General features: G+C 51.4%; 3 protein-coding genes across 3 annotated transcripts; 1 reads left to right on the forward strand and 2 right to left on the reverse strand.

Annotated features, from left to right (window-relative positions):
• Positions 1-569: 569 nt before the first annotated feature.
• Positions 570-5,853, forward strand: CI109_105990 (uncharacterized protein; the record flags this gene model as incomplete). The annotated part of the gene is made up of 37 exons (XM_032005119.1): positions 570-590; positions 687-744; positions 874-891; positions 990-1,071; positions 1,210-1,386; positions 1,451-1,496; positions 1,563-1,721; positions 1,784-1,880; positions 1,940-2,031; positions 2,089-2,133; positions 2,185-2,414; positions 2,482-2,676; positions 2,739-2,819; positions 2,889-2,926; positions 2,986-3,142; positions 3,199-3,223; positions 3,301-3,376; positions 3,432-3,447; positions 3,494-3,656; positions 3,716-3,775; positions 3,848-3,907; positions 3,964-4,038; positions 4,098-4,130; positions 4,183-4,298; positions 4,365-4,499; positions 4,562-4,649; positions 4,725-4,788; positions 4,854-4,909; positions 4,961-5,001; positions 5,057-5,081; positions 5,141-5,215; positions 5,287-5,304; positions 5,378-5,386; positions 5,469-5,589; positions 5,669-5,695; positions 5,761-5,777; positions 5,845-5,853. 37 exons carry the CDS (start codon positions 570-572, stop codon positions 5,851-5,853), a joined length of 2,805 nt encoding a protein of 934 aa, XP_031860631.1.
• A 360-nt stretch (positions 5,854-6,213) lies between these two features.
• On the reverse strand, positions 6,214-9,613 carry CI109_105991 (uncharacterized protein; the record flags this gene model as incomplete). The annotated part of the gene is made up of 4 exons (XM_032005118.2): positions 6,214-8,607; positions 8,724-9,164; positions 9,233-9,457; positions 9,602-9,613. The coding sequence occupies 4 exons, from the start codon at positions 9,611-9,613 to the stop codon at positions 6,214-6,216; spliced, it is 3,072 nt and encodes a 1,023-aa protein (XP_031860630.2).
• Positions 9,614-9,854: 241 nt separating this feature from the next.
• On the reverse strand, positions 9,855-13,841 carry CI109_105992 (uncharacterized protein; the record flags this gene model as incomplete). Its single annotated transcript, XM_032005117.1, has 8 exons — positions 9,855-10,694; positions 10,750-12,386; positions 12,433-12,774; positions 12,832-12,946; positions 13,003-13,072; positions 13,124-13,444; positions 13,501-13,618; positions 13,829-13,841. 8 exons carry the CDS (start codon positions 13,839-13,841, stop codon positions 9,855-9,857), a joined length of 3,456 nt encoding a protein of 1,151 aa, XP_031860629.1.
• Positions 13,842-14,368: the final 527 nt, after the last annotated feature.

A 14,368-nucleotide genomic window follows, 5' to 3' on the forward strand; every position in this document is an offset into this window, starting at 1 on the left:
AAACTTCCAACTGTTATCTGTACATCGCACTTTTATCATTCCATGTCTCTGTTTGCTCTTGCTTTTCGTCCGACCTGGCGAGAATGTTACTTGTGTTTTCAAAGCTTGACAATGGTCATCAATGTGAAATGTATTGGATCTATCAGCAATGACCGTAGACGAACCTCTGAACCGTACATACACACAGAAGCACACACCATGCGCATGGGCCCTTACAGGATAATCTTTCCATCGTGAGGATCTCGATCATACCATGAAGTTCAACATGGTTGAGTGCTGAAGGATGTGCATGTACACGTAAGTGTAGACCTGTAGCGCACAGACCTGCTGAGGAACCTACAATCACATGATCCCCAACGAGCACGCACACACATACCATATAACACGCATCGAGTTGCATTGAGTTATCTTCATTTGTTGTTTCTTCTTTCCTACTTGCTTCTATCATTCTCAATTACTTTTCTACACCCCCACTCAAACGTAAGCCTGACAGTATACCAGCCTTCTAGAACATCGCTGAACCTGACACTACTGATAAGAGCTCACTCACGTGTCGCGGTCAAGGAAAAATGACGTCGACAAGCGAAGGTGTGAGTACCGTGCTCAACCCGCCTCTGTATCTACTTGTCCAACCAACTCATATGCGTTCAGACGACATGCCCACTGATACGTGAACGCTTGACTAGGTTGTCCAAGCACTCAACCTACAAGCTTTGAACATCGATTCTCACGATGATTTGGCGGGTAAGTCAATTACTCTTTAACGTCATTCAACCTTGACAGGGGGATGACCATCCGCTCGTCCTCCTTATACCCATACATGCCCTATCGATAGTCATGCTAATCAGTCCCATTCATATGTTCTCATGACAGAGTACGCCAAAAGACCTGGTGAGTATTTTGTACATCATGTCCACCGTAGTAGTGTGGAGCGGAGTAGTACTTTCACTAACTGTTGCTTCAATTGCTTCTCACCTCGCGCGGTGTAGACTTTGGACGTCAGGGGAAAATGATACACGTGTTTGCAAACATGTTTCAGGTCAAGATTGGCCAACGAGGAATGACGATTCAGTGAGTGAGGTTGTGGCACATTCCGATTAGTCGACCTCCTCTCCTGTCTTTCACCTGTCAACGACGCAGCAAAGGGGATCATGAACGTTCATGTGCTCATGCACGATGCTCATTACCTGTCGTGCACATCCTATACAGCCATTACGATATCGTCATCGAACCCGTTGACAGGACCGTTGAAACCAGACGACGAACCGATGAAAGTCCTCGAAATCTAAACCGAGCTCTTTCTTGGCAAATCTGGAAGCAGGTTGTCCGAGATGCACCTCCTGGTCCAGTCAAACAAGCTTTAGAAGAAGCGGCATATGACCAGCAGTCAGTCGGTCATATGATATTGATCTCTACTGACCACTGATGTCACTCTCTTTCTATCCTTCAGGAAGTCGTTCTACACTCCACGCAAGATCCCTCTTACAAGCGGGCGGGTGAGTTACGACCATTGCTTTTCCTCGGTCGTATACGTTGTGACAATACTGACTACTCAGGGACAGGTCCAGATCGAGGTAGTCCTCGCGGATGATCCCTCTCAAGAAGTGGACAGAAGGAGGCGTTTTGAGATCACCATCCAGCTTGCTCGTGAGATCGATATGAACACGATCATCGACTACTGCAAGGGACTTGACAGCAGTGCAGCGAGCAAGACTATGTCTGTAGGTGATATCTCACTTAGCTGCCCTTGTGACCTGTAGCTAACTCATACATGTCGTTGCAGGCAATGGGGAAAGCAGCGGTCAACACACTGCTTCGACAGGATCTGAATGATCGCTTCACCGCCAAAGGAGCAGGTGGCAGGAGGTTCTTCGGTTTGGGTGAGTAAATGTCTATCGCTTGCTGGGAAATGCTGATCAAATCCATTCTGGTCACATAGATGGAGCAGCCCAAATCAGCAATGCTGGCTTGATCCTCAAAGGCTTCTTGCAATCGTTCATGACATGTCAAGCCGGCTTCCCGGCCGTCCAGGTATGTAGTGACAATCAGAGCAGTCAGGCAAGTGCAGATCTGAAAATACTCGTGTAGCTCGACACAGCGTATGGTCCATTCTTTCGAGGTGGTCCTCTCATCGTAAGCGTGGTCCAGCAGTCGATCAGTAATGTCGCTGACTCTTTGTAACAGGCAGTGGTAGCCGAGATCTTAGGTGGTCGCGGAGATGGTGGTACTCAAGGAGGTAGTCCTTTCTCTGGACGTGGAGGCGACAGAGGTGGTAGAGGTGGTGGTCTCCGAGGCAGGGGTGGTGCTCCATTTGGAGCGGGGCATCACGTCCCTCCACTTGATGCGCTCGATGACAAGGCAATCAACAGACTCAACATCCTCCTCAAACATGCCAAGTTTGAAGTTACACACCGGTGCGTTTTGCCCTCAGTTTTGATGAATCTGAGCGTGACCCTGGAGCTAAGATGATCACGACCTTAGACGCACAAATCAAGTTTTCACCGTCCAAGGGTTTACCAAAGCTGATGCGACGACGCTTTCTTTCAACGTGGAAGGAAGAAACGGTGCACCAGACAAAATGACTACTGTACAGAAATACTATCGCGACCAGTATAATCTCACGATCACCAGGCCACGTCTCCCTCTGGTCAAGTACGGGAACAGCAAAGTGGTCCCGTAGGTCGTTGTCGGGAGCTGTACCAGGGGAGACCGCTTACCGTTTGCGCTCATGAATTCAGGATGGAATTTGTGAAGCTGCGTGACTTCAACGCAATACCGTTCACCTCTGTTACACCGGATCAGACTGCGGAGATGATCAGGTGAGTTGGTGATGAGATTGCAAAGCAAGCCTTTGCCACGATCACTTATGGAGACTCCATGTACTGTAGGATCGCTGCAAAGCCGCCTCCCCAACGTCAATCCGAAAGTAAGTTGCTTTCATCTCCGCCTTTGCTGTGATACTCACAAGCTCATCTTAATCCACAGTCATGGGGTGGCGACGCACCATTGACTACTCGGCCTTGCCTAAGCTCAAGGCTTGGGGGTTAAGCATTGAGGATCAAATGATGAAGATTCCTGCGCGTGTACTTCCGCCGCCTATCGTGTCCTACGGCGGTGGTAAGCAGCTACGACCGAACAGAGGGTGAGTGCAGTTACACCCTACTCCTTTGATGATGAGCTGATCTTCACTGTAAATAGTGCTTGGAATGTCGGTGCAGTCAAGGTGAGATAGCTCCACAGGTTCTCATTTAGGAGTATGATACAGATGATCCTCAGTGCTGATCCCACACGATCGTACAGTTTGTCAAACCAGGCAAACCACTCAGATCATGGGCTGTCTGTAACTTCGACGGAAATTGTAGTCCTGCGAAGATCGGTGCGTTATTCCTAGAATGAAAAGAATTCCCCATAATGCTGACCACTGCGAATAGAGGAATTCGTGAACTAGTATGTGTCTGCCCCCGCGCGACAATGCGCTGACGCTGTGCAACAGCTTCACCGGCATCCTTAGACAGACCGGCTGCCCAGTGGAGAATGTTCGACCCCCTATCGTTAAGGGAGAGACGAACAATGTGAAGACATGCCTTCAGCAAGCATGCAGACAGGCCTACAGCAGTGATAAAGAAGATCCACAGCTGATCGTTGTAATCGTTCCGGTGAGTCGGTTTGACTGTGCCAATTGGAGGCGACTCACCACTTGTGCACCGCAACACAGCTGAAAGACCTGAAGTTCTACTCCGTGGTCAAGAGGATCTGTACAACTGAGTTGAAGAGGGTGAGTACCAGTATTGGCACAGAGACGATGCATGCGTCGGTAAGCAAAAGCTGATGGTCAACCGTTCTGTAGCCTGTCGTCTCTCAGATTATGCAATCCTCAAAGATAACAAGCACTCGAGGAATCGATCAGGTGAGCTGTATTCTAAAATACCATATCTGTTGTAGCTAATTCAGACAATATAACAGTACTGCGGCAATATGAGCATGAAGGTTCATGCCAAGCTAGGAGGTATTACCCACCAAGTGCTTGTGCCGCAAGCGGTGAGTGTTGGTGGTGCGCGACTCCTTGATCGACGCTGATTGTCACATACCCACTGTAGCTGGACAAGACTACGATGATGATCGGAGCGGATGTATGTGGCCTTCAGTACCTTGGAGTCTTGCTCATCCAACCGCGGAATGCAGGTTACACACCCTCCCCAAGGGGAGTATATTCAACCCTCTATTGCGGTATCGATAGCCGCCATCAATGGCGAAAACAACTCGTTTGCCCCTGCCATCCGACTTCAAACCGGTCGTCAGTAAGTGCCAGATTGAACGAGTAATGTATATTCTGCTCCACAAGCTGAAGCCATCCATGACGCCAGAGAGATGATCGAGGATCTCAAGCAAATGGTCAAGTCCCATCTCGTCATTTTTGAGAAGAATATGAGGGCCAAGCCTCAGAAAATCATCATGTTTCGGGACGGTGTTTCGGAAGGGCAGTACGGCCAGTGCGCTGAGTGGGTCACGCTTGCGTCACCATGTACTCTGCGAGTTGAAAATGAGACTGACGTGGTGGCAGAATCGAACGTGGCAGGATTTTGGACGCATGCCGAGAGCTGGACGCGAGGTATCGTCCCAAGGTTACTTTTGTGATCTGTGCGAAGAGGGTGAGCTGCCGTAGCAAAATTCGCATCTGGCGAGGGAGTGTACATCGCTGATTGGAGGAAATCTCTTCTACATAGCATAATATGAGGTTCTTCGCGACATCCGAGCAGGATAAGGATAGGACCGGCAACTTGCCTCCTGGTGAGTAAAACAGCTGCAAGCTCTACCAAAAAAGTCGGAAGCTGATCCCCAGGGTCGTAATAAAGGCACTTGTGTCGACACTCATGTCACGCACCCCTACGCCTTTGACTTTTATCTGCAAGTGAGTCAAACCTTTTTGGCCATCTCGTCGATGTAGCTAACCATCTTAAAGGCCCACGCAGGTTTGCAGGGCACTGCTCGTCCTACACACTAGTGAGCCAGCTGTCCTGCTCAAACATCGATAGCATCGCTCACACCACCGCTGCAGCGTCGTTGTGTCGGATGAGAACGGTGTAAGTCATCTGTTCATTGGCAATCTCTGTTCCAGTCTGATCACATGGTTGTTGTGCAGTTCACGGCCGACAAAATGCAGTATTTGTGTAACGCACTGTCTTACACTTATGCTCGCTCAGCTCGTGCTGTCTCGGTGAGTGGATACCTCGCACTAAGAGTCGGTCGATTCGCCACGCTGATCTCCGAGTTCATTTGGTATCGTAGATCGTTCCCGTGGCATATGTAAGTCACGATATATCACGCTCATATATTTAGCTACGAGGTCCGGTACTGAATCTTAACTATGGCGCAACAGTATGCCGATGTGAGTGATCTTGGTACAACTTCTTCCATGTGCTTGAAGTACGCGCTGTACGTATACATGTTGACGACAGCAATTCTCGCAGATCATCGCTGGGAAGGCTCGTGACTTCATTTATAAAGATGAGAACGACACTGCATCCATTGTGTCGACGGCGTCGGGCTCGTTGGGAAGGGAGTATGCAGCATTCGAAACTAACAAGCTCCGTGAGTACATTCCTGTCTATCGACGAGGTACGCCCTTTTGTGTTGAGTACTGACCGGTATGAATGGTTGGGCATTGCAGGCGATCGTTTGGAGACCGACAGTATCTGTGAGTAGCTCTTTCTTGGCTGTAAGGTAAGACCGCTGACATCATGCTCTTATTGATACCCGTAGTCAGTCACGTCGCGTGGGTGAGTCAAGTCTCCTCGGTTACTATCAGATCTGCAGTATGTCGAGCTATACTGATCGATTTTCTAGTACATGTGATCTGCGGGTTGTTAATCTCGACAGAGTCGTGATTCAGCTTCGCAGTCTCCCTGTATTTCTGCCTTTTTCACCAGATCACCACATCTTTCGATGTCGGCTCTTCCTATCATATTTTCGTTCTACGTCTATGCAAATTGTACATACATACCAGTGATTGTCCAATCGTGAACGACAGGAGTGGACGCCGGTTGATGACGATTTGGCTGCTGTCGAGCCGCTTTCCAACGCTTGCGACCTAATCCATGAAGAGTATATACATTTTGACTATCTCCATGTCCTACTGCGTACCACCTCTAAAATATGATCAAACTCTTCTTTGCTTCTCAGAGGCACACCCATCCCATCGTCTCTCGTCTCATTTTATTCGTCCACCACTCCTATTCTAGCCTTCCACATTCCCTCTTTTATCCTAACGACCCCTCTCCATGTCTTCTCTTCCCATCCTTCATCGCCACTACCCGCTGCTACCAAGAACCTCTTCTCCTCCTCAATCCCCTTCCCATCATGCTGTCCCATAGTCGGAGTCTTCGGATGTCGTGGTGGTAGAGGCGGTATAGAATGGACTTTCCCTCCACTTCCTGTACCAGGCGATGGGTGAGGCATAGCTGGATGTCTAGGTGGCGGAGGTGGTAATTTCGGAGACTGGTATTTCTCATCCAGATTCACAGGTGTGATTTCCACCACTTGTTCTTCTTCATTGTGACTCAATCCCAGAGCAGAACCACCAATCTCCTTCTCCTTATCCGCAACAGCTGTAGCTTGAGGAGTTGGCGTATCGTCTCCCCCTCCACTTGGCGATTTCGGACTAGCTTCTGCGAGAGCAGTGAGACTCGCCGTACTTCCGTTCTGAGATCCGCCAAGTTGTGATAATCGATTACGAGCCGCGGCTCTCTTCGGGACAGGAGGTGGTTTAGGTGATCCACCTGGGGTACTAGAGTCAGGTTTGGGACTTGAAGTCTGTTCAACGATAGGTGAATTGAGCGAAACTTCTTGGTCCAATTTCTCTTGCTTGGTTTCTTCGATCCCAACCTTTTCGCCGTTACCCACTGCATTTCCCTCGACAGGGATATGCGGCGTCTCCCCACCTTCCTCTGGCAAGTCGTGATCACCTTCCTTCGGCGTGGAGAAGAAAGCTTGTTCGTTGTCCGTCTGACTACTTGTAGAGAGGGGTATCGAGACGGATGAATCGCCTCGTTGGAGATACAGCGCGTCATCCCCTTTAGCGTCCAGGTTGACGGTCTCCTTTTTCGGAGAATCACCCTCTGCTCCACTGGCAATCAACGCGTCTAGGCGATCTTCGATAGACTGGTCCGCTTCAGAAGGCGGTTCAAGTATTGTCGGAACGACTTCGTCTCCTTGCGCATCCTTCGTGTCCTCTTGGTCCTCCTTCACCTCATCTTCACGCTTGTCACCTGATTCATCGCCAAGCTCCGTGACCTCGGCCGCTTTAGGACTCTCCCTAACCTTCTCATCCAGATCCAAGGGTTCACCCAAGCCCAAACCGCCCGTCCCCGGCCCCGTCTTGGACTCAACTTCATCTTCCTTCTCTGCACCCAATGACCCGACTGAATCTCGCTTCTCGCTCAAACCGGCAGGCTCTTCGCTCGACTTCCACTTGAAGCCTAATGCCCAGGAGGACTTCTTTCTTGTCGGTAAAGGAGGAACTGGACGCGTTTCTGGTTCGGACGATACAGCCAAACTGGGTTGATCTTGTTGTTGTATCACTACTTCTGGTTGTTGAGTAACGGCGGCCGTACTACTCACGCTGGATCGATTGGTGTTGTCTGAAAGAACGTCGTCTCCGTGCCATACGACATGGACGATGCTTGTTCTAATGAAATGCCATAATTCGCAAGTCGCTCTCATCCTTTCTAAACACCATCCTGAGCGACAGAGCGGATACAGTTTCGCGTCCTTTTCACCCTGAGAGGAGGTTGTATTGGCTGATCGCGCTATACGGAAGATGTAGACCGAGGAATGAGAACCTCCTGCACCCAAGGCTGGAGAAGATAGAGGTGACTGAACAGGAGACGATGAGGTATTGTGAGAGGGTGATCCGGTGACTGAAGATGTGGCGAAGAACGGTTTCAAAGAGAATCGCGATGTCGTTGTTGTCGAACTACCACTGGCGCTTGGACGATGAGGATGCATTGGAGGAGGACCGAAATGACCTCCTGCTGGCGATTGAGGAACGGTGTTTCCGAATATAGCTTTCCCACAAAGGCTACAACCGATGTCTAACATTGACGCGCTGGTACTGGCAAGCAAGGTCGTAGCTGACACAGGCTCGATGATGAGATCTCCAGCGATGATAGCTTGACTGACACTTCTCCTCGATAACCAACTAAGATCCGGCGCAGCGTCCAAACGTAATGTCGGATCGTGATCCTCGATGACTGTACGAGCCAAGAACGGTTGAGCGAGGATATTTGTGACTTGCGGAGGAGGGAACACGTCTTTCGATGCCTTCCTCAGGGGACGAAGCGCACGCAAGTGTTGGAGGAAAGTGAGGAATTCGGCATAAGGAACATGTGATGAGAGGTATTTCCGGGTTTGGGCTGAAGACGATACGAGTGCTGTGCTGGATGATCCTTCGCCATTGTTGGCAAGTTGAGGCGCTGAAGAGAGGGTTTGGAGTTGGAGTTGCATGGCTCGGACAGCGGCTTCTGCGTTGGCGAGATTCTCCTCGGTAGACTTTAGTCGTCCTTCCGCTTCGGCTCGCGACATACGTTCGACCGCGACCATTGTGTTTGCCTAGACGGGATGATATACTCAGTCAGCTTCAAGAACCCTTCTGAGGGAACTGTACCCTTTTACGGAAGGAGGAGAGCGGGGTGATGTCTGATGGGTAATGACAGTGACAAACTTACCTGATCAAACAGCTTTGCCGTCAAATCATCCACCTCATTCTCGACCTGTTCTCTCCTCTCTTCCGCACTCCCTCTCTTCCTTTCCTCCTCCACCAACCCCGCTGCCAATCTCTGCATCTCATCTCTTATTTGCGATCTCTCAACCAGCAGACCCGTCTGCATACTCTCTTCCCATCGATCCTTCTCCTTTTCAAGTTCTTTCGCTTTGGCGTCCAGAGAGGAATGTTGGTCTCGGAGTTCGGTCAGCTCATCTTCGAGATCGGCGGAACGGGAGATGGAATTGATGAGTTTCGTATTCAAGGCGTGTGTTTGGTCAGATAGAACGAGGAGTTGGGATCGTAGTGTGGATATTAAAGACGTAGTCGGTGAGTCGGGAGGATGGAGAGCGTCCGCAGGGTGAGAAGCGAGTAGGTCTGGTGTTGATAGTAACAGTGGGGAGGGCTACGACATATCACACCGTCCAACAATCAATACAAGATCCCGTTGTTATGTGATCAGATGCCACTTACCACCTGCTTAGCCTTGCTCGACTCATCCTTCTCCACGTCTATCGATTCGGCGAGCTCCTTGATAATCGCAGCTGTAGGCTCTTGCCCTTCTTCTTCAATAGGGACATCCTCGAGCTGCTTCTCTCCGTTGAGCACTGGTGAGCCCGTCTCGGCCACAGCACCTTCTTCCTTGACCTCTGGCTGTGAGTCCGACATGGTCAGAAGTGTTCGCGTCGTACGTTGTGTCTAGCAGGCCAGTACAGGAATACAGGTTGAAATGGTTGAAACACGAGCAGTGCTAGTCGGTGGTTAGTTGCCATCGTTGTCGTCCAATGGGTCCAGAACGTGGCGTCACTTGTCCCTGTCGCGTGTCGATTTAATACTACTAACTTCAACTCTCATTTGTTTGTTTGTGGCACCACTCAAATGTTTGTTGACTTTTGCTAACATTCAGAACGCAGTGCATGATCACGCCGTCTTCACTACCTACGCCCCTTTTCGGTATCGATATCGTAAAACTCTATAGACAAAACATGGCTGATTGGATGATAAAATGCTCCAAAATAAGAATAAGAAAGACTACCTTGTATACAAGAAGAAATTATACCTCCCCTCTTTCGACTCCTTCCTCCCCAGAAACGCTTTAAGCAGCTCCCGCACCGGGCTGGAAGACGACTCGCTCTTGCATGTTGATGAAGATGTCGTCTGCAGGGTGTCGGTAGAGAGGCTGCTTGAGGAGACGCTGGTCGAGGTAGTGACCAATGAAACCGATAGATCGACCGAGGACGAAGAGACCGTTGAGAGTACCGTTCTTGAGATACTCGGCGGCCTCCTCCTCGGTGAAGGCACCACAGCCGGAGAGCAAGTCGCAGAAGGAAGCAGCGATGGCACCATCGACGTTGAGGATCAAAGTGTTGGACTTCTGGGTAGTGACGTCCTCAACAGCGAGAGCAAAGTCAAGAGTCTTGTGGTTGGGGAAGTTCTTCTTGACGTAGTCGACAACGAGGACAACTCGGAGATCAGGGTTGGTCTTGCTCTTGATCTTGTGACCGATACCGGGGATGAGTCGGTTGGCCTTTCGCATAGAGTCGACGAACTCTCGAGGAGTGGCGCCGGAGCCGACACCTCGGGAGAACTCGGCAGCGGCACCGTCAAGAGCACCACCGAATCGGTCACCAATGGTAAGGAGACCGGCGACGAGCGAGGAGATGAGGTCCTTGCCGGCACGAGCAGTGATGATGGTGTTCATAGCACCGGAAACGGCAGGTCCGTGATCGGCGGTAAGTTGGAGAACCATCTCAATGAACTTGCAGGCGTAGGCGGGGAGTCGTCGCTTGAACCAAAGCAAAGAGATGACACCACCGATACCGAGCTCCTCCTTGAAGACGTCGGAAATTCGCATACCAGCGTACATGAGCTCTTGACCACGCTCGTCCGAGATGGTGGAGATGAAAGCAGCGGGTTTACGGATGAGACCGAGTTTCTGTGTAGCTGGTCGTCAGTTGTTTCCTTCACAAGTCATTACAGCAATCACTCACGGAGGCCCATTGGTAGTCCATGGGGATCTGAGGAGGCTCAACCTCAGGTTGGGGAACAATCGCGCCGGTGGCAATGAGCTTCTGGTAGACGGCCCTGAGGGTCTCGGGCAGGTCCTCGAAGGTGTCGGGAACGATGAAGCCAGCAGCCTTCATGGCCCTGTTCTTAGCATCGGCAGTTTCCAAGTCGGAGTTGGCCATGGAACCGGCGTGACCGAACTGAACCTCGGAGGTGAACATCTTGGCACAAGTACCGATAGCCCAAGCGACGATGGGCTTCTTGATGATACCCTGCTTGACGGCCTCGATGACTCGGTACTCCTCGGTACCACCGACCTCACCCAAGAGAAGAAGCATCTTACAGTCGGGGTCGGCCTCGTATCGCAAGAGATGGTCGATGAACGAAGTACCGGGGTATCGGTCACCACCGATGGCAATACCCTCGTACACACCGTTGGTGGTGTATGAAAGGATGTTGTTGAGCTCGTTGGACATACCACCGGACTTGGAGACGTAACCGACGGAACCGGGTCGGTAAAGCTTACAGGAGATCAAGTTGTCCATCATACCACCGGTGTTACCAATTCGGAAACATCCGGGCTTGATACCACCGACAGTAGCGGGACCGATGATGATCACACCCTTCTTGACGGCAAGGTGGAGAAGCTCACGGGCGTGTCGCTCGGGCACACCCTCGGCAATGATACCGATAGACTTGATCTGGGGGTGGGTGAGGATGTCGAGAGTGGAAGCGTAAACAGATCGAGAAGAACTGAAGTTGACCACAACATCTACGTCCGGGTGCTTCTTGGTTGCCTCAGCAACGGAAGTGTAAACGGGGAGGAGGGTCTCCTTGGTACCCCAGTAGAACTTCTGGATGTGGTGACCACCAAAGGGGTAGATCATCGCAGCGACGGAAGGGGTCTTTCGGCCACAGGAGAAGTCAAAGTCGAGCATACCCTGGATAGCACGGGGCTGGAGACCGAAGACGAATGATCGAGTGTCGGCGTCGAAAGGTCGGAACCAGGGTCGAGAGCCAACAACCTCGGCGTCAAATCGAACGATCTGGTCGTTAGGTTGTTCACGAGAGCCGTTAGGCTTAATGGTACCAACTGGGTCCTTGGAAGCGGGGCCGTCACCGGTCACGCCGTTGGGAGGAGTGCTGGGAGCGGAAGCGATAGGGGTGACATCTCGGGTGGCAGCAGAAGCAGGTCTGGCAATGCCGAGGGCCATGGGGACGATGGCGGTGATAGGAGACTCGGGACCGTAGACCTTCATGGGGACACCGATAGACTCTCCACAGAGTCGCATGGCCTTGAGACCCTCCTGGTAGTTGGGACCGGCACGTCGGACCCAGATGCTAACCTTGTGTCGAAGAAGACCCTCCTGGTATTGCTTGAGGGCTCGGATGATACCCTTGAAGGTAGCAGCGACGTCGGAGAAGTTGGCAGCACCACCACCGATGATGAGGACCTTGCCTTCAGGGTGAGGGGTTCCTCGGGTAATGAGGTCGATGATGGTCTTGGCGTACTCGTAAGTCTGACCCTCAGTAGGCGCACCAGAGTACTCTCCGTAGTTTGCCAATTCGTGAGCGAAGCCAGCAGCAGCGATGGCGTCAGAGTAGACAACGGAAGCACCACCTAGCACAAAGTCAGCACAGCTTTGGAGGGCCATCGATGTACTCACCACCGGCGACCATGGTCCAGACTCGACCCTCCTGGTTGAGAACGGTAAGCTTGAGGGAAGCACCAGTAGAGGCGTCGAGCTTCTGGATGTAAGCCTCCTCCTTGGTCAAGTCTCGACCGAAGGGTGCGGGCCAGACCATAGGAGGTCCTCGGTCAGCCTTGATGGTGGCTGAAGGAACGCTGTTGACGGGAAGGGAGTTGTCTCGGGCAAGGGCCCACTTGGGACCACAAAGGAAATCGGCGGTTTGGTCAAGCTTGGCAGCCATGTCGAGGTAGTGGATCTCAGCCTCCTTGCCCTCTGCGGCATCGAGCACGACGAGAGGGTTGATTTCGAGGTAAGCGACTGTTAGGAGACTAGGTTAGCCCTGTTTCTGTATCATTTGACAAGAAGTTTACCCACAGTGAAGGTCGACATAGACAGCGTAGAGCCTGATCAAGAAGTCGGCAAGGACATCCTGCTTGGCGGCGGCAACGTGGGGCAGGAGGGTGCTGATGAGGGTTTCTCGTGTGGGGAACTATGGAGGGAACAATCAGCAAACTGAACATTTCCATCGGCAGGGGAAGTACTTACCTCCTCGCCAACAGCAATCAACAACTTGAGCGCCTTGGCGTCAACATCTCCAACATCGACACCACCCTCGCTACAAGCATAACGTCAGCAGCTGTATCAATTACTTGGTGACTGTACTCACTGGGTGAACAAAATCCAGTCACCCTCTCGTGTAGAGTTGATACAGACGTAGTACTCGGTGTCGGCAGGGTGAGGAGTGAAAGGTTCGATGATGAAGGTGTTGAGGGTACCGGTTGTCTTCTCAACGGTGACGGGCTTACCGGCTCGCTCTTGGATCCAAGCGGCGGTGACCTCCCAGTCCTTGTTAAGGGAGAGGAGACCGGCCTTTCCTCGTCGCTTGATGAGCTGATCAGGCTTACCGACAAGCTTGGAGGTGAAGACCCAGTCGGGGAGACCGAGTCCGGGCTTGATGGGGGGAGAGAGAGTCTTGGTGATCGGGTCGCTGCAGGGTGGTATCACGTCAGTAGGTATTTCAGTGGATCAAACGTAAAGACTTACAACTCGACCTGAGCGACCTTGACGTCGGTGAGAGAGGACTCGCCCTTCGTAGCAATGGGTGTGGGGGATCGGTTGAGCCAGTAAGAGACGAGCTGCTTGGCGTCGAACTCGCGGATGGCTAAGGGGGGAGGTAGCATCAGGTCAGCAACATGACTACGCGTAGAACCGCTGAGCATGTGTCGCTGTGTCAAGGTCGTACGAGCTCAAGCAGGCTTGTGAAAGGTGGAGTTATCCCCAGCTTAACACTGAAGAGAACCGAGCGATTTCGGCCGACATGTTGGAGCAGGAGAGCTCGTTGAGACATGCATGAGACCTCTGAAAGACTCACCTTTAGTAGACATGATGGAGGAGGTTCAAGCGAGTATGTGTGCGAAGTTTTAGAGCTATATCGCGTGATTAAGAAGCGAAAAAGCAAGTAGCAACGAAAGAGGAGACGATGTCAGTTGAACTTTCTTTTTGATGGACCGGTATTCCCGAAAGTTGGGAGCGTTGGACTCACGCGAAAGAAAGTGTGTTTCGAGGTGAGAGAAGTCGTGAGAGATAGAGAAAGAGGAGAGAGAGTTGGGGGAGAAAGAAACTGATGAGAGACCAAAGCTATGAAAAGCTGAAGAAGAGAGAAGAAGGAGGAGAAGGGGATGGAGTGATTGTTATGTATGGTACGAGGTGTGGTAGTGGTAGTGCTGGCGAGTGTTAGTGGACCGTGTCTGTGGTGGTAGTGGTGGATAGCTTCACTCTCCCCATGAGCCCTGAATGTCGTCCGATTGGAATCCCCAACAAGACGAAAGTCTGATCTCAGATTCGAAAATACACGTTCCGACGGGATCAATTTCACTTTCACAGTACAAGGCGGGACATGCCGATAAGGTAC

The sequence above is a fragment of the Kwoniella shandongensis genome, chromosome 11 (assembly GCF_008629635.2).
Source record: "Kwoniella shandongensis chromosome 11, complete sequence".
Classification (NCBI taxonomy): Eukaryota; Fungi; Basidiomycota; class Tremellomycetes; order Tremellales; family Cryptococcaceae; genus Kwoniella; species Kwoniella shandongensis.